The sequence below is a fragment of the Carya illinoinensis genome, chromosome 4 (genome assembly GCF_018687715.1).
Source record: "Carya illinoinensis cultivar Pawnee chromosome 4, C.illinoinensisPawnee_v1, whole genome shotgun sequence".
Taxonomy (NCBI): domain Eukaryota; kingdom Viridiplantae; phylum Streptophyta; class Magnoliopsida; order Fagales; family Juglandaceae; genus Carya; species Carya illinoinensis.
The window spans coordinates 39,663,480-39,686,323 of NC_056755.1; the positions used below are offsets into that span (position 1 = coordinate 39,663,480).

Below are 22,844 nucleotides of genomic sequence, written 5' to 3' on the forward strand. Positions count from 1 at the left end.
AGTTATCTGCAATGAGTTTGTACAAGTGGCTTGATTGCAGTTTGAGAATTACATTTTTCCACTCAATAAACTTACTATGTTTTTTTGTTTAGGTTGTTAGTTTTAGTTTGTTAGTGAGAAATATAAATTTTTCAGTATATTAATTATACATGCCAATTACTGTGCTTACAGTTTTAGTTTGTATTTATTGCAACAGCTGTGCTGTCAACCTTTTACAATCCTTTCACCAATCTGTGTAGCATGACACAACTGACTACTGAATTTTATATGGGCCATTACTCACATTCTATAGCATGTGGCATGGTTTAATTGCATTATATCAATTTATAAATCTTTTGTGTAGTAAGACTTTCACATGTAAGATTGTTTAGAATAAGTTGACAACTATCCAACTCCACTACTTTCATCTTACAGTGAGTTTGACATGGATAAAAGCTGGATGCATATTACTGACCGATTTAGGTCCACAGAATATCGGGAAGGGGTACATCAATTCATGTCACTTGCCCAAGCTTATGCAACAACAAACAATATCAGGTGTCCCTGTCGTAACTGTCGTAATAACTATTTCCACAATATAGACTTCGTGCAAAGACACCTATTCACCATAGGAATTGATGAAAACTACACCGAATGGATTTTTCATGGGGAGGAAGAGACTTGGGATGGTAATGACCTGATGATGATGTCAATGAACTGCAAAATGACGAGTACGTTGATGACATGGATGAAATGTTAGATGACATCCGTCTTGGGTCATTTACGAATGTGGAGCCAGTTGGACAATTTACCGGGGAAGGACCCAACTATGTGGACCCTAGGGCAAAAAACTTTGATCAATTATTGGAAGATGCTAAACGTCCACTCTACCCAGGATGTGCTAAGTTCTCAAAGTTATCATTCATTGTAAAGTTGTTGCATATAAGGACGATTGGGGGGTGGAGTGTTAAATCATTTGACATGCTACTAAAGTTGTTGAAAGCTTCATTTCCGGATGCACTTTTGCCTGACTCATACCGCGAGTCATGACGGATGGAGCGGGCCCTTGGTTTTAACTATATAAAGATTGATGTATGTCGAAATGATTGTATACTATACTGGAAGGAGAATGCTGACAAGCATGATTGTCCCAAATGTAGTTTGTCAAGATGGGTAACGCACACAACTAAAGAGAAAAAAGTCCCCCACAAAGTACTTCGATATTTTCCATTAAAACCAAGATTGAAAAGGTTGTTTATGTCAAAAGATACAGCTGTAGCCATGCGATGGCACAAAGAACACCGTGTCGAGGATGAGAATGTGATGAGGCATCCACGTGACTCAGTTGGGTGGAAGGAATTTGATCAAGAGCATATCTCATTTTCTGTTGATGCTCGTAACGTGCGCCTTGATCTAGCCAGTGGTGGATTCAACCCTTTCAATAATATGAGTAAACCTTATAGTGTATGGCCAGTAATACTTGTACCTTACAACTTGCCGCCATGGTTGTGCATGAAAGACCAGTTCTTTATGCTATCTCTTTTAATTCCTGGACCGAAGGCCCCGGGCAATGAGATCGATGTGTATTTGCGGCCATTTATTGATGAATTAATTGATTTGTGGGAAAATGGTGTTGAGACATATGATGCATCGAGAAAACAATTGTTTCAATTACATGCAGCATTATTATGGACGATCAATGACTTCCCTGCATATGGAAATCTTTCTGGATGGAGCACGAAAGGAAAATTGGCATGTCCAACTTGTAATGGTGAAACTGATTCTTTGTGGTTGAAATATGGTCGAAAACATTGTTACATGGGTCATCGTCATTTCCTATCTCTAGATCATTCTTGGAGGAAGAACAAGGCTAATTTTAATGGCAATACTGAGCACCACACCACACCTTGTGAATTATCTGGCCACGATCTACTTAATCAACTCGGCAATGTTGGAGATGTAGTATTTGGAAAAGGTGTAAGGAAGAGAAAGCGGTGACTTGATGAACTTAATTGGACAAAAACCAGTATCTTTTTCCAATTACTTTATTGGTCAACATTAAAAATTTGACATAATCTTGACGTCATGCATATTGAGAAGAACATTTGTGACAATGTGTTAGGAACATTGATGACGATTCCGGGTAAAACAAAAGATTCAGTTAATGCACGTAGGGACTTGATGCTTCTTGGTATAAAGAAGGAATTACATTTACAAGAACATGGACAAAAACTGATTATGCCACCTGCGTCTTACACGTTACACGGAGATGAGAGGAGAAGCTTATGTGAGTGGCTACAAGCTGTGAAATTCCTAGATGGATTTGCTGGAAATATTGCTAGATGTGTTATGTTAAATGGTTGTAAAATATCTGGAATGAAGAGTCATGACTGTCATATCTTCTTACAAAGACTACTTCCTGTCTCTATTGCTGAGTACTTGCGACCTGACATCCGGTTGGCTTTGACTGAACTAAGCACATTTTTCAGACAGTTGTGCACACGCACATTGGCTGTAGATGTCTTGAAGTGTCTTGAGGATGATATTTCAATCATCCTTTGCAAACTTGAGATGATACTCCCACCTGCATTCTTTGATGTAATGGTGCACCTAGCTATTCATCTACCACGTGAGGCATTGTATGCTGGGCCTGTCCAGTATAGGTGGATGTATCCATTTGAGAGGTATTTGGGTAAATTTAAGCGATATGTCAGAAATAAGGCTCGTGTTGAAGGGTCCATTGCTGAGGCTTACATTCACATCGAGTGTTTGACTTTTTGCTCCATGTATCTCCATGATATTGAAACTAGATATCATGGAGAAGAACGCAATGTAGATGTTTGTGAAGGAGGTCAGAAATCAGAGTTTTCAATATTCACACAAAAGGTGCGGCCATTGGGTGCTTCAAGTCCAACTCGACCAGATAAGAAAACTTTTGCCAAACAATGTTGGTATGTCCTCAACAATTGTCCTGACATTACCCACTACCTCGAGTAAGTATCATCTTTCTCTTTTCTTAATTGTTGCCCAATAAATAGTTGCTTATTATCCATAATGCCTAATGGAATTTGACAAGTCCTTTCAATGCATTAATGCAGGGAGCATTACAACAAATTGAGAGATGAATGTGTAATTAACATTGACTCAGTGCAAGAAAATCAATTTCCATTATGGTTCAAGGAGCGCGTGAGTGCCTTGTTGGTAACATGGATTATTAGCAACAGGATTTTGTTGCTTTTTTACTTTTGCGGCAAATAAACAATGTCTAACATTTTGTTTATTTTAATCAGATTAGGCAATTGCGTAAATCAAGCCCTGATGAGGTGTCCAATGATCTTTACGCGCTAGCATGTGGACCTGACCCATGGGTTGCATCATATACTGGTTGCATTATGAATGGAACCAGGTTCCACACAAAGCACCGTGAAGAACATCGTCTTACACAAAACAGCGGTGTGGTTGTTCCTGGGGAACATCAAGGTAGCCCTATAGACTTCTACGGAGTTTTAATGGACGTTATTGAACTCAACTACCTGGGATGGCGCCATGTATATTTGTTCAAATGTGATTGGTTTGATGTATGTGATATGAGAAGAGGAATTCGTGTTGGCAGTCACTTTACAAGTCTCGACTCAACTCAAAAATCTTACTCGTAAGACCCTTTTGTACCTGGATGCCAAGCATCTCAAGTCTTTTATCTGAAAGATACGAGTTTAGGGAGAAATTGGCTAGTAGTACAAAAGATCACCACTAGGAATGTTTATGACATCCCCAGCACAACAGTTGGCGATCAAGATGATGATGAGGAGGCTGAGGAAGAAGCATACCAAGATGAAGAATATTCTCCATCGGCCCATTTTGTACATCAAGATGATATATGCGTAGATATGCCTTTGCATCGAGTAGATATAGACCCGATTGTACTTGATGAGACAGTGATGTTAGACCACCCTAATCCAATAGGGACGGAGGATGAGTTTTTTAGTATAGACTCTTCCTTGGAGGAAAGTGATTGGAATAGTGACAACACATCTGAGTCAAGCGGAGAGGATGGAGACAATCATCATGAAACGGACTCTAATCATTAAGTAAGCATGGAATGTTTACTTCTATATTCATTGCTATTGTATTAGCATCATATGCTAATTTTACTTTTGCCTATAGATAACGTAGATATTTGCTAACATTTAATGTGTGTGTGTGTGTACCATGCATAAGTATGAATTCAGCTAGGTCCCCCCCCCCCCCCCCCCCCAGGATCGAATATGTTTAATTTGTGGTCGTTCTTTTCATTTGGCAGGTTATCCGAGTTGGTTGGTATTGCAGTGATGCAATCGTTGTGCAGAGACTCAAATGCTTTCAACTATTGCAGTTGCCATTTTTGTGCAAATGGGAATGGAATTGGTCAGTTGCATATATATAATGTTTAACGTACACTATGGTGATGAGAAATACAAATAGGAAACTCATATTTTGTGAAAAATACTATAGGTTTTCAAAATATAGTAACAAATGCAGCTGAAGCAGTTTACTGGCTCATGTATGCTATTCTATACTCAGCTACATTTTTAATTAGAATAGTCAATAGGCATATGACATGTGATAGTACTGTAATTTATTGGGGTGAACTTGTGCATGTGATGGAAAAATAGTAGTTGCATTTATTGAGCTGAACTTGTGAATGTGACGGAAATAAAGGGAGTTGTTGCCATGATAAATAAAGGGAAACAATCATGTCTAAATAAATGGCATTTTTTTTATAAGCCATGATATTGACACATTATTTTTTTATCTATCGAGAAACTCTACATAGGAAGGTTTTGAGGTCCTATGGCTTGACTGCCTTGTCATCATTTACTGCTGATGAGGACATAACATAAGAAGTTTAGTTAATTAGACAGGCAGTACAAAGTTGCTTCTCACAAGGTTCCCTTAGAAGATCAAGACAAGCCTTGGCAGTATGATGTAATAAGAATATTCATTAGTGTTTACACACTTTGTCATATTACATCACGTTGCATGAATCTCTGTATGTAAGAAATGGACACATTCTACAAGTTTCTCCATCACCTGAAAATATGCTATATTGATCTTATTGTAAAGGAAACCAATAACATATTATTCTTGGTTATAGTGAGGTAATAGCCATGATAAGTCAAATACAAATTATTTCAATTCATTAAGTTATACAATTGCTGCTATTATTGTCATGTGTATCAAAGTTTTTTATTCACACAGAATATTGATGGTATTCCACAGTGCCAATGGAAGTTGACAAATATTGGAGAAAATGGTGGAGCAGTACAATGAGAGGAGCATAGTGCTAGCTTCTTTAATTATAGGTTTCTGCTGGTTTTCAGTAATAATGGTTTTTCAATTGTAACCTATATCAACAACTGACTTTGAATGTTAGTTTACTTACTCAGTCTAAACCTTTGTTATTAGTTCTTCATATGTGTATATTTGATGGATCATGTAATATGATGGGAATGTTATGCATATATATGTACCAGATAATTTTACTTCAAAGTTGATAAATGGCATTTTTACCATTTATTTATTCCATTATTATAGTAACATTTGCCATTACAAGGATCATCCAAGGTTGAAAGTCATTGTGTGAGATTATCAGAATCTGTTCACTACAGGGATGATCCAAGCGCATACATATTCATTATCAAAAAAATCTCAATTATTCCAGGGATTATCTTTTTTTTGCATAGGTTGGGCAAAAAATCATTCTTGGCAGAAGTCGGCCATATATACCTACCAAATTGAAATATTTGTTAGGTATATTTATTGAATGTTATGCATCAATTCTGCATATGCATAACGTCAAAGTCTCCTCTACGTTTTCTCTCTGAGAGGAAAATAGGTGGAGTGGCCGTCTCGTTGCTCTTGGAGTGAGTGAGGTAAATTCTCCCATCTTGATTTGGCAGGGAGGTTGTGGAGTTTGGGAAGTAGAATGTATGGAGGAATTGGAGTCTAAATGGGATCATCTCAGCCTCACGGAGGAGGAGAATTCCATTATTGAGCTCGAACCTGCAAGTGTGGATCTATCTGAGGAAAGAGGAGCTAGGAGTCTAGTAGGGAGGTTGTGGGCTGAACGTAGGGTGGGGAAGGAGGTTATCAGATCCACCATGGCAAAGATATGGAGAGTAGGAAGGGGATTTGGTTTTCAAGAAATTGCAACTAACCTGTTTGTTATAATGTTCGAGAACCAGGAGGACAAACTTAGAATCCTGGAAGGTAGACCTTGGCTGTTCGATAACTGGCTATTTGTTTTGAAACCATTTGATGGCTTTGTTTCTCCTCAGTGGATGAACTTTGATAAGGAAGTTTTTTGGGTGAGGTTGAACAATTTGCCTCTTGCTCTTATGAACTGAGAGATCGGCAAGCAGTTAGGGGGTTCGTTGGGTGAAGTTTTGGATGTAGATGTTAAGGAGGATGGTACGGGATGGGGAGGATTCTTACGAGTTAGAATAAGCTAATATTGATGAGGCCTATTACGAGAGGAAGAACTATTAACTTGCTAGGACAGAAGCACTGGATCCCACTGAAATATGAAAAACTACCTAAGATTTGTTTTAAATGTGGGTGGATAACACATGGTGGTAAGATATGTAGTAGGATGGGGGTTAAACTTGCCGATTATAATGGTGAAAAAATGCAATATGGATCATGGCTTCGTGCTGATAATGGTATGGGAAGGAAGAGTGAGAGGTTTATTCCTAAAAATGTGGATGATTATGGTGACTTCAGGGATGAGGGGAACGTAGGGAAGGAGTGGGAAGGCTCTTCTAGATCTGAATTTTTTCAAGAGGAGGTTAGGGGGTCGAGTAAGGGAATGGGGAAGGAGGAGAAGGATCTAGGTAGTGATGGTAATAATGGAGAGACCGAAAAGGGAGTGGAGAGTGTTGAAAGGGGTGTAGAAATGGTGGAGCAGAATATGGTGGGCTAGGTGTTTGAAAAAAATTGTAAGAGAGTTGAGGTAGAAATGGTGGAGCAGAATGTGGTAGTAAAGGAGTTAGTTACTACTGGTCCCCTTATGGAAAAAGTTCAAAAGAAGGAAGAAACAATAAAAAACCAGATTGTGATAAGGGAAGAAAAGGGAGATGATGGTCTAGTGAAAAGTGGAAAATGGAAAAGAAGGGCTCGGGAGGCAGTGGCTCATGTGGATGGGGTGAGGGCAAGGGTTCCTGTGGATAGGGTGAGGGCAGTAAGGGGTAAACATGGGATGGTTTTGGAAGGTGGAAGTGGGGATGCAGAAAAAACTCTGAAAAAAGGGAAGTGGAGTGATGAAGGAGAGGGGAATGAATGTATTGAATTATTGGTGGAGGCTGCTAGACAGCCCTCCAAACATCATGAAAATATTGAGTTGGAACTGCCGGGGGCTTGGGAACCCCCGGACAGTTCAAGATCTTTACCTGTTGGTAAAGGAGAAGAGACCCAACATAGTCCTTTTAATGGAGACTAAATTAGTTGCCAGAAAATTTGATAGTATTAAGAGGAGATTGCAGTGCACAGGCTGTTTTGTAGTGGAGCCTAAGGGGAAGAGTGGGGGATTGGCATTGTTATGGAGGGAAGAGGTGGAACTAGAAATTATTAATTTCTCTCGGCATCACATAAATGCTCAGGTACTGTTTGGAAGGAGAAGAATGCCATGGATTTTAAGTGGGTTCTATGGACACCCTGAGGTTAGTAGAAGGAAATACACTTGGGACTTGCTATTCATCCTGAAACCTACCAATGATCTTGCATGGTGTGTAATTAGGGATTTCAACGAGATTATTAGTCAAGTAGAAAAGGAAGGGGGCAGACCTAGATCGGAGAGCCAAATGGAAGATTTTAGACAATGTTTGGAAGGGAATGGTCTTTATGATCTAGGATGGAAGGGATTGATATTTACTTGGAGTAATAAACACTCGGATGAATCCTTTACTAAAGAAAGACTTGATCGAGCATTGGGAAATAATAGATGGATGGAGTTATGTTATGAAAGTCAAGTGGAGACCCTTTCTACAAGTCAATCAGACCATTTACCTATAATGGTGACCATGAGAGATGAGGTTGTTACTACAAAATGCAGAAAGAGATGTTTTAGATTTGAGGTAAAATGGACCTTGGAGGAGGAGGGGGGAAAGATAGTTAAAGATTCATGGGTGAGAAGGCTTAGTGCAAACAAGTCCTTAGTTGAGGTCCAGGAAAAATTGAAGTGGTGTAGTGGGGGGCTTACTAGATGGAGCTCACAAAAAAATGATGGAGAAAAGGAGATTGGGCTTATAACTGAGAAACTCAAAAAAGAACAGGAGATAGAGGGACCACTTAACACAGTTCTGATTAGGGAACTGCAGGAGGAATTGGGTGTATTACTGGAGAAAGAAGATTTGAAATGGAAGCAACGTGCGAAAAGGAACTGGTACCAGCATGGGGATAAAAACACTAAGTTTTTCCATGTTTGTGCAAGTCAAAGAAGGAAGAAGAATTGGATAAAGGAAATAAAGAATACCCAAGGCCAGATACTGTCAGAACAGCAGCAGATTGAGGAGGTTTTTTTCCAGCATTTCACAAGTATTTTTAGTTCATCAAGACCATCAGAAGTAGACATTGCAGAATGTGTAAGAGTTGTTGAACCGAGAGTAACATGTGATATGAATGCTGAATTGCTGAAAGAGTTTCATATAACTGAAGTTGAGGAAGCACTAAAACAGATTGGACCTCTCAAATCCCCAGGGCCAGATGGCTTTGGGGCATGTTTCTACCAGGCTTATTGGAATATCATCGGGAAGGAGGTATGTGAAGCCATTCTTAATTTTCTTAATGGGAGGGGGGGTTTGGATTGTGGGATAAATTTTACTTATATTGCTTTAATCCCTAAGATAGAAAATCTTGTTGAAGCTAGTGATTTCCGACCCATCAGCCTATGTAATACTTTGTATAAGCTTGTGTCCAAAGTGCTAGCTAACAGGGTGAAGAAAATCCTTCCTTTTATTATCTCAAATAGCTAGAGTGCTTTCATCCCTGGTAGATTGATCACGGACAACATAATGGTAGCTTATGAGGTGCTACACACCATGAAGACAAGGCTGAAAGGGAAGATGGGAAGAATGGCAATAAAGCTGGACATTTCTAAGGCGTATGATAAAATTGAATGGAGTTTCTTGGAGATGATGATGGAAAAGCTTGGTTTTGCAGCGAGATGGATTTCTTTGGTGATGGAGTGTGTAAAAACTGTTTCTTACTCTGTGTTGGTGAATGGTCAACCAGGGGAAGTCCTAAAACCTGAAAGAGGGATTTGCCAAGGAGATCCAATATCTCCATACCTTTTTCTATTGTGTGTTGAGGGGTTGAGTTCTCTTTTAGAATCAGCTGAAAGACAAGGAGAGATAAGGGGAGTAGCTTTTGCGAAGGGTGGGGTACATGTTAACCATTTGTTATTTGCTGATGATTCTGTTATCTTTGGAAGAGCAAGTATTGCAGAATGGGGGAGGATCCAGGGACTGTTGGATATGTATGAAAAGGCATCGGGACAATGTCTTAACAAAAAGAAAACCACTATATTCTTCAGTTCGAATACCCCTATGTTAGTGAGATCTCAAATTCAGCAGATGGCAGGAGTAGCAACTTGCGGAAGCTATGAAAAGTTCTTAGGACTTCCAGCTTTGGTTGGAAGGTCTAGGTACAATACCTTCAAGAGTTTAAAGGAAAGGGTATGGGTGAAAGTTAATAGTTGGAAGAACAATTTTCTGTCTCAAGCTGGAAAGGAAATCCTTCTCAAGGCAGTCATTCAAGCGATACCAACGTATTCCATGAGTGTTTTCAGAATGCCTAGACAACTTTGCAAAGATATCTCCTCAGTTATGGCTCGGTTCTGGTCGGGTCACATGCAAACTGACAAAAGAATACAATGAAGGAGTTGGTTTAAGCTGGGAGATTCTAAGAAGAGAGGGGGTTTGGGTTTTAGGGATCTTGAAAGCTTCAATAAAGCCTTGCTGGCCAAGCAATGTTGGAGGATCTTTAATAACCCAACTTCCTTGGTTGCGAGAGTTATGAAAGAAAAATACTTCAAGCATGGGGATTTGCTGAAAGCTAAGATAGGTTATGGCCCATCTTTAATATAGAGAAGCTTGTGGTATTCTCTTAGTTTGATAAGGGAAAGGGTGGTATGGAGGGTGGGGGATGGAAGCAAGATTAAGATATGGAAGGATTGCTGGTTGCCACGGTCTTCAAATCCTAAAGTTCTATCTAATGTGTCCATATTGCAGGAAGATGCTTGTGTTCAACAGCTAATTGAGGGGAGCATGGGTACCTGGAAGAAGGATTTGATAGAGTAGATTTTTAATGAAGACGAGGCTGAAATAATCTGCAGTATTCCACTTAGTAGGCTGGGTATGGTGGATAGAATGATGTGGAGTGGCTCGGCTAAAGGTTTGTTTTCAATTAGAAGTGCTTACCATCTAGAGCACTCGAGGGTTAGAGCGGGCAAAGGTGAGTATTCAATGATGGCTGAGGCTGAACAAGTTTGGGAATCAATCTGGAAGTTGAATGTACAAGGGGTTGTGAAGCTCTTTTTATGGAAAGCTTGTCATGATTTATTACCCACAAGATTGAATTTGTTTAAGAAGCTTGTCATTGAATGCAACAAATGTCCAGTTTGTGAGAATGAGGTGGAGACAACTATCCATGCGGTGTGGTGTTGTCCAACGGCCTCTGATGTATGGGCAGAAAGTGATAGCCCAGTGCAGAAGTGGGCTGTTGCAAAACTGGAGTTTATAGAGCTGTGGAAGAAGCTGAATTCCAGCTTGGATGGAGATGAGATTGAGTTAGTAGCTTGCACTCTAAGAGGTATTTGGCTGAGAAGAAACTTATTAATTTTTGAAAAGAAATTTGAGAGCCCGAAAAGAATCTTGAGTGCTGCAAAGCAAGGAAGGGATGAGTTTATTGCTGCCAATCTTCAGAATTTCAAAAGTAAACCAGATAGAGGAGAAGTTAAGTGGCAAAAACCAACAAATGTGCTCGGCAAGTTTAATTGGGACGCATCAATCAGTGTGCAGGAAAAGAAGGTGGGAATTGGTGTGATTGCGAGGAATGTTGATGGGGATATTCTGGCATGTTTGAGCTCGGGGATTCAAGCTAGTGTGAAGCCAGTTTTGGCTGAAGCATTAGCCTTGAGAAGGGCTATGTTCTTTTGTCAGGAAGTGGTGATTTCTTCAGCATGCTTTGAAGGGGATTCCCAGATTGTAGTGAATGATGCGAATGGCAAAGAGGAGGTCTGGGCAGAGCACGGGGTTGTCATAGAAGATATTAGGAAGATGTTGGGTGACAAACCGCAATGGTCTGTACAGTTTACATACAGGAAAGCCAATAATACAGCTCATATACTTGCAAAGTTAGGAATTAATTGTAATGAGGAGAATGTTTGGATGGAGGAGGGTCCCTTACAGATAATGAATTCTGTGATGAGGGAGAAATACTGTAATTCTTTTGAATAGAAATGAATACTATCTTTACTTCAAAAAAAAAAAAAATCTGCATATTGAAAGCCATATGGATTATTAGGTCTATTTACTTAATTCATTTATGAACCGGAAATTCCTGGATTTTTAAGTGGAAATTGGGGCTTGATATATTAAAAAAATTGGCACTCCATCTATAATATCTCCAAATTGAAATAATAAAGTATCATCATAAAACCATATCAAATTGTGACATATGCACAAAATATTGTATCTGTCCGTGACCTTCACCCATAAGATGCTCATCAATATAGATCACATACTTTACATATTGATTTGGTAACTTATATAAATAATCAAAGAAATGTTGACATCCACACCATTGTTGTAGAGCATTGTGGGTCCATTTCTTCACTCATGCAAGGATCTACACCGAAAGCCATATGAATGATGAATTAGTTATCAGTTTTATAACATGGACTTAGTATATGTCGAAATGTATTGATATATATCACAATATATATAAATACATAAGTTGAGAATAGTCATTCGGATGTTTTTGGTTAAAGAATAAAGATGTAATAAATTAATATATACTGAAGGTGTGGCACTTATAATTAATAAAAAAAAGATTCTGACTTTTTTACATCCGCTGAATGTTTGTATCTCTGTAACCAGCAAAGAGGCAATTTTACCAAATTGCAGTTTTTTAAAGTTCCATGTATTGGGTCCCACGGCCTGTATAAAAAAGGTGGAGCACAGTAGTCACCAAAAGCCAAGAACACCACCAAATTTCTAAGCGGCAAAAAGTGGGGGGGGGGGGGGGGGGGGGGGGGGAAAAGGTAATGACACAAACTTTTTCTGTAAAATATCAAGATAAAGTAAAATAGAAAGTGCCACTTTCTATTAGCTGACCTCAAAAAGTTATAACTTGGATTTACGACAAGTCACTTTCTTACTCAAAAAGTGAGTTCTTGGATTTTCTTTACAAATTCACCTTCAACGTTAAAAGGTTAGTTACTGTTATTTCCTTGCAATGTAGTTTCTCACTCAAGAAGATAGTATAGATATATACAAAGAAAGTGAACATTTTTCTCAAAAGTTCATTCTTGGATTTTCTGAGTTGCTTCAGTTCCAGGTCAGATTCGAATGAAACTGAGTTGCATCCTCGTGTTAGGTAACCTGAAATCAGTTTGTGAATACTTTCATTCTGTGGTTCAAAGTTTAACTGCACATTCTAAATTATAATCTGAGTTCAATCCCCAATGACTAGAACTGGGGCTCAGGAAGAGACTTTTTTTTATGACTGTTTGAACAGAAAGAGGAGAAAAGTTGGGACAAAAAGTCGTGGATGGAAGATTACATTGGCATCCTCTGTACTCAACCCTTTTTCATCATGCCTGAATGCTATAGATGTAAAACACAATATTTGGGAAGGTTGGGTATATGGTTTGCTGAGTACATTCACCAATATGTTTTAGGGTGAATGAAAAATCATTGGTTGATGGATTTTAATAGAGGTGTAGTCAAGTGCTTTAAAATATGCATTAACTTTACAGTTTATAAGTCACCTGCATTTCACCTACAGCACTGAGTACATGTTATTCTCTACAGCCACAGAGGAAACATGGTCTACCAGGTTGAAGTAACACATTTTTTTGTGCTGAAAAATGTGCATTCCAGCATGGCTATTTGGTAATAGATAATGAAAAAGGTCTACTAGCATGCAGGCTTTAACATAGTATATGAAAGGTGTGAAAATTATGCATCATTTACAGCTTATCACAAGGCACAAAGAAAGTTTAAATTATTGATGTTTTTATTGGGTGCTTCTGTGGAAAAACTCAGTAGTAAAATAATGATATATATGCTGAATCGTCGTTATTTGTAAGTTGCATTGTTTGAATGAAATCTTGGAAGATTGCTGATGATTAAAGTTTGTGTTAAACTTAATGTAAACTCATTAAAGAGGAAAGTGCATTGTTAAAACATGTACGTAGTTGCTTATATCATGTGTAGGACATCTATATAGATTGATGATGTTAACCCATCCTCTATGCATTTAGTTTCATGGCAGTAATTATTTTCCAATTCGTGTCAATAGATTAGATATTGCCTACACTGTAAGTCTCAGTTGCCATGAGAGGAACAAGAAGAGGAGTTGGTGGAGCTGGCCGAATGACACAATCTCGCATACCCCCAAGTTATGGCTGCACATGGAGTGGTCCAACTCTTCAAGAGCAGCCTAGTAGGTGGACACGAATGGTTGAGCAAAGTTCATCATCGGATGACTCAACACAGCCCCCAGATATGGTTTTGGCAACTCAGTTTAATGAAATTAGCAGTCGAACTCCAGATACTCAGCTTGAGAATAATGGTACTCCAGATACTCAGCAAAACAATAATGGTAATACAAGAGGTCACATGTGAAAATTCTAAAAAAATAGGATCTTATTCATTGAGCTATCATACAGTTTTGGCCAAATAAATTGCAAGTTATTATTTGGTTACAGTGAACTGTTTTGGTGTTGGAGTACATTTCAGAATTTAATTGTCATTTCTATAAATGGCAGGGAAACTTGCAATGCGGCGGTGTCGTGGACCAGCTGGGTGCACTGAGTTTATGAAGCTTCGAAAACATGGTCTCATTCCATTGCAAATTAATGATGGTGAGAGGGCACCATCATGTGAGAATGCCGTGTTCTTTACAACAAGAGTTACTTGGATTATCAAACACCATGCAACCATGATTCAAAATAGTTGGGATCTTGTAGATGCTCAAGAGAAAGAGGAGCTAATCAATCGTGTTAGGGTATTGAGCTAGAGTAATTTATTTGGGAAGTTAATTGCGTATTCCAAACAATAACTGGTTTAAAGGACTTTATGTATATGTGCTGAGGCTTTAATTTGTGTAATGTTGTAGGCTGATTTCATTCTAGATTGGAGCAAAAGGAATCATCGTGAGATGGTAGAGAAGAACTTTGGGAAGAAGTTCAATGACTACCACTACCAGCTTCATAAAATTTACAGGGGTTGTGCAACACACCAGGAGGCATTAATGAAGTCAACTTCATTGGTGGAACCAGATGTATGGAAAAAGCTATGTGAGAGATGGGGAAGCGATGATTTCAAGGTAACAAACCCGTGTAAAAGTAACAATGTGCTGATTTATATAGTATTAGATTTGATGATAGGTAATTAGAAAGTGATATAAAGTTGAGTATGGACTTAACTTTATCAATAATTATATTGCAGAAAAAAAGTAAGTAAAATACGGCCAATAGGAAAATGCAGCGGGTGAACCACACTGCAGGCAGAAAATCTTTTATGAGGTTAATACAAGAGATGGTAAGATTTTATTTATTTTAATAACAGTCAAGCTGAATGGTCAGTTCTAGTGTGTTTGTGAAAGAGGTGTGGGTAATATTTATGTATGTGATTGAAGGGTCCAAGCACATCAAACTTGGTTAAATTCTATAAAGAAACTCATTGGTCAAAGAAGAAAGGGGCATTTTTCACTCCCATGACAGAAACTTACTATGTACGTGCTCAAGAACTTAAAAATTTAAGTGATATTTTGATATTTTACATGCATTCATAGATCAGTTTTTAAATAGTTTACTCTACTTCTAGTAACTAGAACTCATATCATCCTACATGTTTGCATCAGAATACGATGTGTGAGAAATTAGATGAGATTCAGCCTGAGGAGCGCACAGATGAGGCTGCAAAAGTGATATTCAGAGATGTGCTTGGACACAGGTCTGGTTATACAAGAGGACTTGGTGGTTCAATTATACCTGAGAATAGACCGTCAGCTATGTCAGCACAACTTGAGCAGCTGGCTCAAGAAAATGAGAAGAATAAAAATGAGGCATTGAAGTACAAGACCGAATTGGATGAGATGAAAAGGGATGTACGACAATTATTGGTTTGGCAAATGTCCTATGACCAGAGGATGAATGACTCAACATCTCAAAGAGTGTCTAATCCTGGCACTCAAGGAGATGATCTTTAGCTGGAAGGATTTATGAACTGGGAGTTATTTTGATATTTTGTTAAGAAGTCTTAGTAATTAATTGGTGGCAGGAATTTATTTAGTTACATGTTTTGTAAAGTTCAAATGGTGCAGGTGAATTCAGCTAGTGTAGTTTTACGAGAATGCCATAACAGCAGAGTCTAAAGATCATATTGATGGAAAAGGGATATGTGGTTCATTTTATTAAAGGTTTGTGCAACACTTTGTAAGTATTCTCTAAAACCCCTTCCTATGGAAGTATTTAGGTTTAATGGTTAAGAGAGATGTATATTTCTGGAATTTGTGATATGAAAACGTCCAATTTTAACACATCTAGCTTACTAGGTAAAAATCACTGTCATATATGATTATTTTCTATAATGGATTTTATGATTGTTTAAAGGAACTTATTGCTAGTAAGACAATGTTTGAAGGGAAAAAAAAATTGCAAGTTGAGAGAATATAGATTAACTTATACAAAAGCCTATTTTGTATAAGTGTATATGTAATGGAGTATAGGAGGAGGATTTTATTATCACTATGCATGTAGATGTTTTGACCTTGGATCTGAGTTCCTGTCTTGGGTAAATTGTTTTCAGAAAGGATGATGTGACGTTCACTGTTCTAAATATTGCATTTATCTAGGTACATGGGAGATTGCTAGTTCTTCCAATAAAATCCTGATTTATGAACAAGGATTTTTTTGACCCGATTGTTGAATAACCACGTAGGGACTTTTCTCAAACAATGTTGTTTTAATGGGCCCCAAGTTTCTCTAGAAGGCACTTATAGAATTTGTTAATAGTAGGTGTAGTAACATAAAGCTTCATATAGAGCAATTCCAACATTTCACTGACATTTCTAATGTCAGTATATCTAGCTAGTTTTATGAAGATACTCATCCAAGTTCTACCAAGCACAAGTAGTAAGACATGGGGTGAGATACTGGGGGCTTGAATGTAAGAACTGCAACTTGAGAGAATATAGCTCAATACCTCCAAATCCTATTTTGTTTTTACATTATATTAATGGAGTATAATGATGGATTTTTTAAAAGTAAGGTGGCAATTGTTGTGACCTGCATTTCTCTAACTCCTGAGGATGTTTGGTGTGAAAAGTATCCATGTGGAACTTTCACTATGCTATAAATATTGCATTTATACACTAACATGCATGTAGGATTGCTAGATATTTTAATTCTAGCAGCTTGCTTTTTTTAAAAGGAAATACATTGCCGAGATGGAATAATTAGTTCCCTTATTCTCAATCAATTTACTTGTTAAAATTTATTGTTAAAATTTAACGATCAATCTCTAGAAGCCACTTAGGGACTTGTTAATACTAGATGCAGTTTTAAACTTTCAGTCAGTACATTCCCACATTTTAAAGCTTCTCTAATGTCAGTATAAGTATCTCTCTACCTTGGATACTCATGTGATGCCAAGTACAAGGAGGAATAACAAGGTTTCATGAGGAAAATGCAGAATGTAAAACCTGCAACTTGAGGGAATATATCTTAATAGGACTGAATCCTATTTTGTCTAAGTATAGGTGGAGTATAGCCGAATGATTTTTTTGATCAATAAGCATATCTCATTTTCGTCATATAGTCTACAATTAAAGTTTTGACTGTAACTGTTTTCATCTCTGTAAATTGCAGGTACCTCTCACAGGATGATCTTAGGGAAGCTTGTAATGTTTTGATGCACCAATGAGCCTTTTTGCAAGATGCTAGTTATAGACTTCACTCCCAGGTTTAAATGTATAGAAATGTTGATCCTTTCACCAATGAGTGGCACATGATATTTCTAGTGTTTAGTATAAGTATGTATAGGGGAATATAAGCTTGATTTTGCATGACATTTAAGAGTTGTACCTGCTGTAATGAATGATGTTCCAATAAATGAGATGTTGATTCAAGCTTGTAATTAAACTGGATGGTAGTATTATACATTAAAATGCATGTTTTCAATATAGGGTGCTTAGGTTGTTTGCAAACATGCTGCCAATTTCCTACATTAAATCACAAACAAATAACTAATAAAAAAAAAAGCTTTGGCATTTGAAAAAAATGCTAGGAAATTGATCATACAAGATGGGCTGTTGATCATTTCGCCATAAAGAAATAATTGATTTACTTACATAGATTCAATTCAATTGATACATAGAGCAAGAATGGGTATATTGCCAAAGAATCAATATTGTACAGATCTGGACAACAAATCTATGGTATGAAAACTAACTGAAATTGGTGACAGCAGTTTATTCAGAAATTGGTGACAGCATCAGACAACATTAATGGTTGGATACATGCATGAGATCATTCAATTCCAACCATATAACATACGTACGTATTATGGCTCATGAATTTGGAAAAAAGCAAACAAATCCAGACATAGATCACTTTCTGCATCCAACAAACAATATTTTTATTGATATTTTGATTGATTTAAGGAAAAAAATAATTTTGCATTGGTTTGAAGCTGCCACTGAGAAATCATTCACCCCAAATACCGACTTACATTTGGTTTTAACGTGGCGGTTAGCTTTTGGCATTTCCTGCGGATTTACCGCTGCCCGCATGCACTCATGATGAATTCTGGCGTAAGCAAATCCACCGCATGCCCTTTTCGTCTACAGTTGTACCTCTTGCGGTGACCCAATAACTCGTAGAAAGTTTGCAATGGCAGCGTCACAAGGTGTGGCGGTAATTGCCCGAATAGAACACATTCGCGGGACCATTGCTGCGGGACCAGTCGACGGCAACAGGATGATCAATTTCGGTGACCCAAACCTCACCGATTCGTTGCATTTGCGGTGCCCCTTTTGATGGCCGTAAGTACCAGTGTACTCGACGATTATCCACCGAAATTGCCCTTCAAACCCTCATTGTCCATCGACTTCTACTGCGGGGAAGATCCGCAGTAAAATCCATCGCAACTGCGGCCAACTTCATGGATTCACCGAAAGTACTCGGACCAGACGCATTACTCCCGACCAATTTGCGGTGAACGGAAATTGCAGCTTTACATCTGAATCTGCGAAAAAGCAGGGGAATTGCGGCCTCCTCGCATCCCGCAAAACAGAATAAACCGTATAGTGAAATAGTTTTAATTTGTAAGGATCTTATATATATACGTTTTGATCGGTTAATGAAATATGAAATGATCAGGTGAATTGTGATGACTCACTTTTGAGTGTATTTTTGCTGAAATAATTATTTTTATTTTAATTAATATTTTAGTTATTTATTTTAATTTATTTGCGTTTTAAAATTGTTTTTAATTTATTTGATGTTGTGTTTTTTTCTTTTAGTTGTTTTGTGGGTTTTAATCTCTTTTTGGCGGTTTAGTTTCGTTTCCCGGAATGAGGATTGGACCTCATCTTTTCCCTACATCTCTTTTCCTTTTTCTCTTCTTTTTCCTTTTTCTTTTTCTCTTTTTCCTTCTTTCTTTTTCCTTTCTTTTTCTTTTTTCTTTCTTTTCTTTTTTTTTTTCTTCTTTCTTCCAGCTCGAGCACCCCCCGGCCTCTCTCTCTCTTCTCTCTCCCTCACGCTGGAAGCTTCTCACCGTCGACCCATCGCCGTCCGGCCACCGTGGGCGACACCACCCCCACCGTTCAGTTCGTCTCCCTCCGGCGCACCACCCCACCGAACCTTAGTCCCATCCGGCAGGCCGTTTGGCCGGAAAACGCCCAACAAAGCCGCACGGCTTTTGCCCCGATCCGCCGCCGTCGCTCCACCTCCGGCCACCATTTCTTCACCACTTCATCACCAGTCCCTTGCCGTCCTAACCCACCCATTTCCGGCCTCCAACGACCACCGGAACAACTCCCACGAGCTAGCTTTCCTTTTTGGGAAATCCGGCCTCTTTCCGGCAATTCCGCCGCCACCCACAGCCAACCACCACTTCCAATAGCTTCACAACCATCCCTAGACCATTCCCTATCAATCTCAAGCCCTAGTTTGTCCCCGTTTAAAAGTGAGTTTTTCACAACCCACGGCCACAGTGAATTTTCACTGTGACGTTGCTTTTCCGGTGCCGTTTGCAACGCCGCGTGTTTTCTAAAATTGCCATATAGCGCTGTAAGTATTTTCCAAACCCTATTTTCAGATTTAAATATATATTGCTCTTTCAATATTTAATTGTTGTTGGTTGGTTGATTCCGGACTGAGTCCGAGGAGTTCGGGAGTCGGATGGATGGAGGACGGAGTTGCTTGATTTATTGTTTTATGGTTGGTTGTTTGTTTTATGCATTGATAATTGCATTTGCATGGTGCATGCATGGGTATTTTATTTTATTTGAGAAACCCTGTTTTGCTGGCGGGATTAGATTTTCGGGTGCATGTGTCTCACGAGCCCAAGCCGGGATGGGTTATTATCTCGGTGGAGCTCCTCTGGTCACTCGGGAGTGGATAATACTGAGTGAAGTCCCCTGAGTTGTCGCTGGGCGACGACGGGAGCGGGGCTAGAGGATGGCCCGGCCAAGTATGCGCAGGGCGCGAGTCTGGGCATCGCTCTACTCACCGACTCCGTGGCCCTTCGTTGGCGAGGGCTAGAGGATGGCCTGGCCAGGTACGCGCGGGGCCCGAGTCTGGGCATCGCTCGTTTAGGTGTCACATGCGTAGTCGTTACCTGCGGTGTGGCACGGAGCCAGGGTGTGCGGATGATCCCTAGGGGAGATCATGGTGCATGCATAACCGGTTTGTTTTTATGGTTTTCGGATGCGGGCCATTTTCTGGGAAAATGGCGAGTTTTGGTTTTGAGGCTTTTGATCCATTTTCTGGGAAAATGGTGGTTTGGGTCATTATCTGGGATAATGGCGAGGCGTGGTTTTTAAGAATATGTTTTTATTGGGCCAAATAGGTTTTTGGCGTGCATGAAAAAAATGTGGTTTTGCGGGGCATGTGCATTGGTTTTTCTTGCATCCATGTTGTTTGAGTTCTATGTGTTTTTATCTGGTGGTATTTGGGTTTTACTTACCTGCGGTACCATTTTTGGTTCCGTAGCTTTTGGTGCAGAGTTCGAGGAGGAGGAGGAGGCTGAGCCCGAGGATGCGGCTCCGCCGGGTTGCTGAAGTTATGCTTCGTATTTGATATTTTATTATATGCGTGTTTTGTAATATTTTATCTATGTACATTTTAAACAGCTTGTATTACGTTGAGAAAAATTCTGGTACTTAGTTATGACTTTCGTTATCCGCTGCGTGTTCTTCCGTGCACATTTGTTGCTTCTGCACACACTTGGCACCGTCGATGGGATGGTGACCCGGGTTGTCACCATCCGGACGTCTCGATTTTCCCGTGTTCGGGCGTGGGGATTTGGGGGCGTCACAGGTGGTATCAGAGCGGTTTGGCTCTGGGTAAAACCACATGTCCCGTAGGCAGTACCAGAATGCTTTTTAAAGTTGTGCTTTAAAAATTTTGTTAAGTACAGTTGTTTTATTTGTTTGAGTTTGTTTGTTTGTTTGTATTTATTTGGTTATGTTTTTGCAAGCTGGGTTCTTTTGTTTCTTGCTGTGGGGTGTGGTTTTGTTTTTGTTGGTTTTATGATGGTTTTATTTGTTTTCTTAAAGGAGGGTCAAGAGTGGTGTTGTGGTAGGAATATGGGGAGACCAAGGAAATCTACCCAGGAACCACGGGACAATACCTCCAGGGATGACTCCCTAGCCAAAGCAATACGGCAGATGACAGAATTTATGCAGCAGAGTGCGAGGTCTCAACAGACAGGGCCTTGGCCACAACAAGGACCTTGGCCACAACAAGGGGGTCCTTAGCCACCATCAGGAGGACCTTATCCACCGTCAGGAGAGTCTTGTCCGCAACAAGGAGGGTTTTGGCCACAACCAGGAGGTCATTGGCCATATCAGGGAGGGCCTTGGATGTATCCAGGAGGGTCCAGTAGCATGGTGCAAGCCGGATGCACCTATGAGCGCTTCCTGGCGCATAGGACTCCACACTTCACTGGAAATGAGGATCCACTTCAGGCTGGGAAATGGATCAAAGATCTGGAGAAAACCTTTGAGGTGTGTGGATGCACTGAGGCGCAACAAGTACTCTACGCCAGCTATCTCTTGCAAGGTACCGCTTCTGATTGGTGGGATACCAAGAGGGTGTTGCTGGAATCTGAACTGGGATCTTTCGCTGCGGTGACCTGGCAGCGTTTCAAGAAGGAGTTCAATGACCGCTTCTTTCCCGCATCGGTAAGGAAGCAAAAGGCAAGAGAGTTCTCCAATCTGGTCTAAGGGGGCGCGACAGTGGAACAATACGCTCGGAGGTTCATCGAACTTGAACGATTTGCTCCTCACCTTATCGCCACAGAGGAGATGCGAGCTGATCGTTTTCAGGAGGGACTGCGCCCTGATATACGCCGTATGGTGGTCAGCCATCGGATATCCACTTTTCAGGAATTAGTGGATGTGGCCACCCTGGTGGAACGAGAAAACAATCTGAGTATGGGCTCCCCTCCAAGGCATAAGAGGCAGAGTTTTTCTGGTGAAGGAAGCAGCTCGGGTTCGCCTCAGAAATTTGTTCAGCGGACCGGGACTCGACCGCAAGCATCCTCAAGTGTTCGCATGGGAGGACGTGTGCCTGTATGCGGAGTTTGTAATAGAGCCCATGTGGGTGAGTGCCCTTCTGGTGGGGCTCGATGTTATAATTGTGGCCAGCAGGGTCACTTTGCCCGAGAATGTCCAAGAGCAGCTCAAGGAAGCCGTGGAGGTAGACGCGGTGGAAGAACAAACCCGAGACAAACAGTGCAAGCCCGGGTTTATGCTGTCACACCCGGAGAGGTGGATGATGAGGCACCAGCGACCCATGATGCTGGAGTAATCACATGTATGGATTAATTTAATTTTAAGTTGGATTTATTTCTTTTGGTGTTTTTGGTTTATTCTTTGCTTTTTGGATTTCATGGGTTGTGTGTTTGGTTCAGGAAGAGTCCGTTTGTATGAGTTTTATGCTTGTACCTTGTTTGATTACGGTGCTTCACAATCGTTTGTATCTTCCACGTTTGCACGGGTGTGTGATTTGGTCACGGAACCGTTGCCGAAGGCTATGGTAGTGGCTCTACCCGATGGTGAGATGGTATGGTGTTCCAAGGTTGCTTTGGGATGCCCGTTAAATTTTAAGGGAAGATTCCTGGATGCTGATTTGGTGGTGTTCAAGCTATTGGGTTTTGATATCATCCTCGGGATGGATTGGCTATACCGATATTCTGCGAGTATTAATTGCAGAAGTCGGATAATTAGCTTTCAGCTTCCAGATGGTGATTGTCTGGAGTTTGCGGGGAGTAGATTAAAAGAAAAGCCAATGATTATATCGGCGATTCAGGCAAGGAGAGAGATTGCATGGGGAGCGGATGCATTCTTGGTTCAGATGGTGTCCACGCCGT

At 39.9% G+C, this 22,844-nt stretch overlaps 3 protein-coding genes across 3 annotated transcripts; all 3 read left to right on the forward strand.

Annotated features, from left to right (window-relative positions):
- Positions 1 to 5,948: 5,948 nt before the first annotated feature.
- On the forward strand, positions 5,949 to 6,365 carry LOC122306500. Its single transcript, XM_043118928.1, has one exon. The coding sequence runs from the start codon at positions 5,949 to 5,951 to the stop codon at positions 6,363 to 6,365; it is 417 nt and encodes a 138-aa protein (XP_042974862.1).
- Positions 6,366 to 10,370: 4,005 nt separating this feature from the next.
- Positions 10,371 to 11,471, forward strand: LOC122306501. The gene has a single exon (XM_043118929.1). It carries the CDS (start codon positions 10,371 to 10,373, stop codon positions 11,469 to 11,471), a length of 1,101 nt encoding a protein of 366 aa, XP_042974863.1.
- Positions 11,472 to 14,840: 3,369 nt separating this feature from the next.
- Positions 14,841 to 15,552, forward strand: LOC122307079. Its single transcript, XM_043119694.1, has 2 exons — positions 14,841 to 14,976; positions 15,106 to 15,552. The coding sequence occupies exons 1-2, from the start codon at positions 14,959 to 14,961 to the stop codon at positions 15,451 to 15,453; spliced, it is 366 nt and encodes a 121-aa protein (XP_042975628.1). The 5' UTR covers positions 14,841 to 14,958; the 3' UTR covers positions 15,454 to 15,552.
- Positions 15,553 to 22,844: the final 7,292 nt, after the last annotated feature.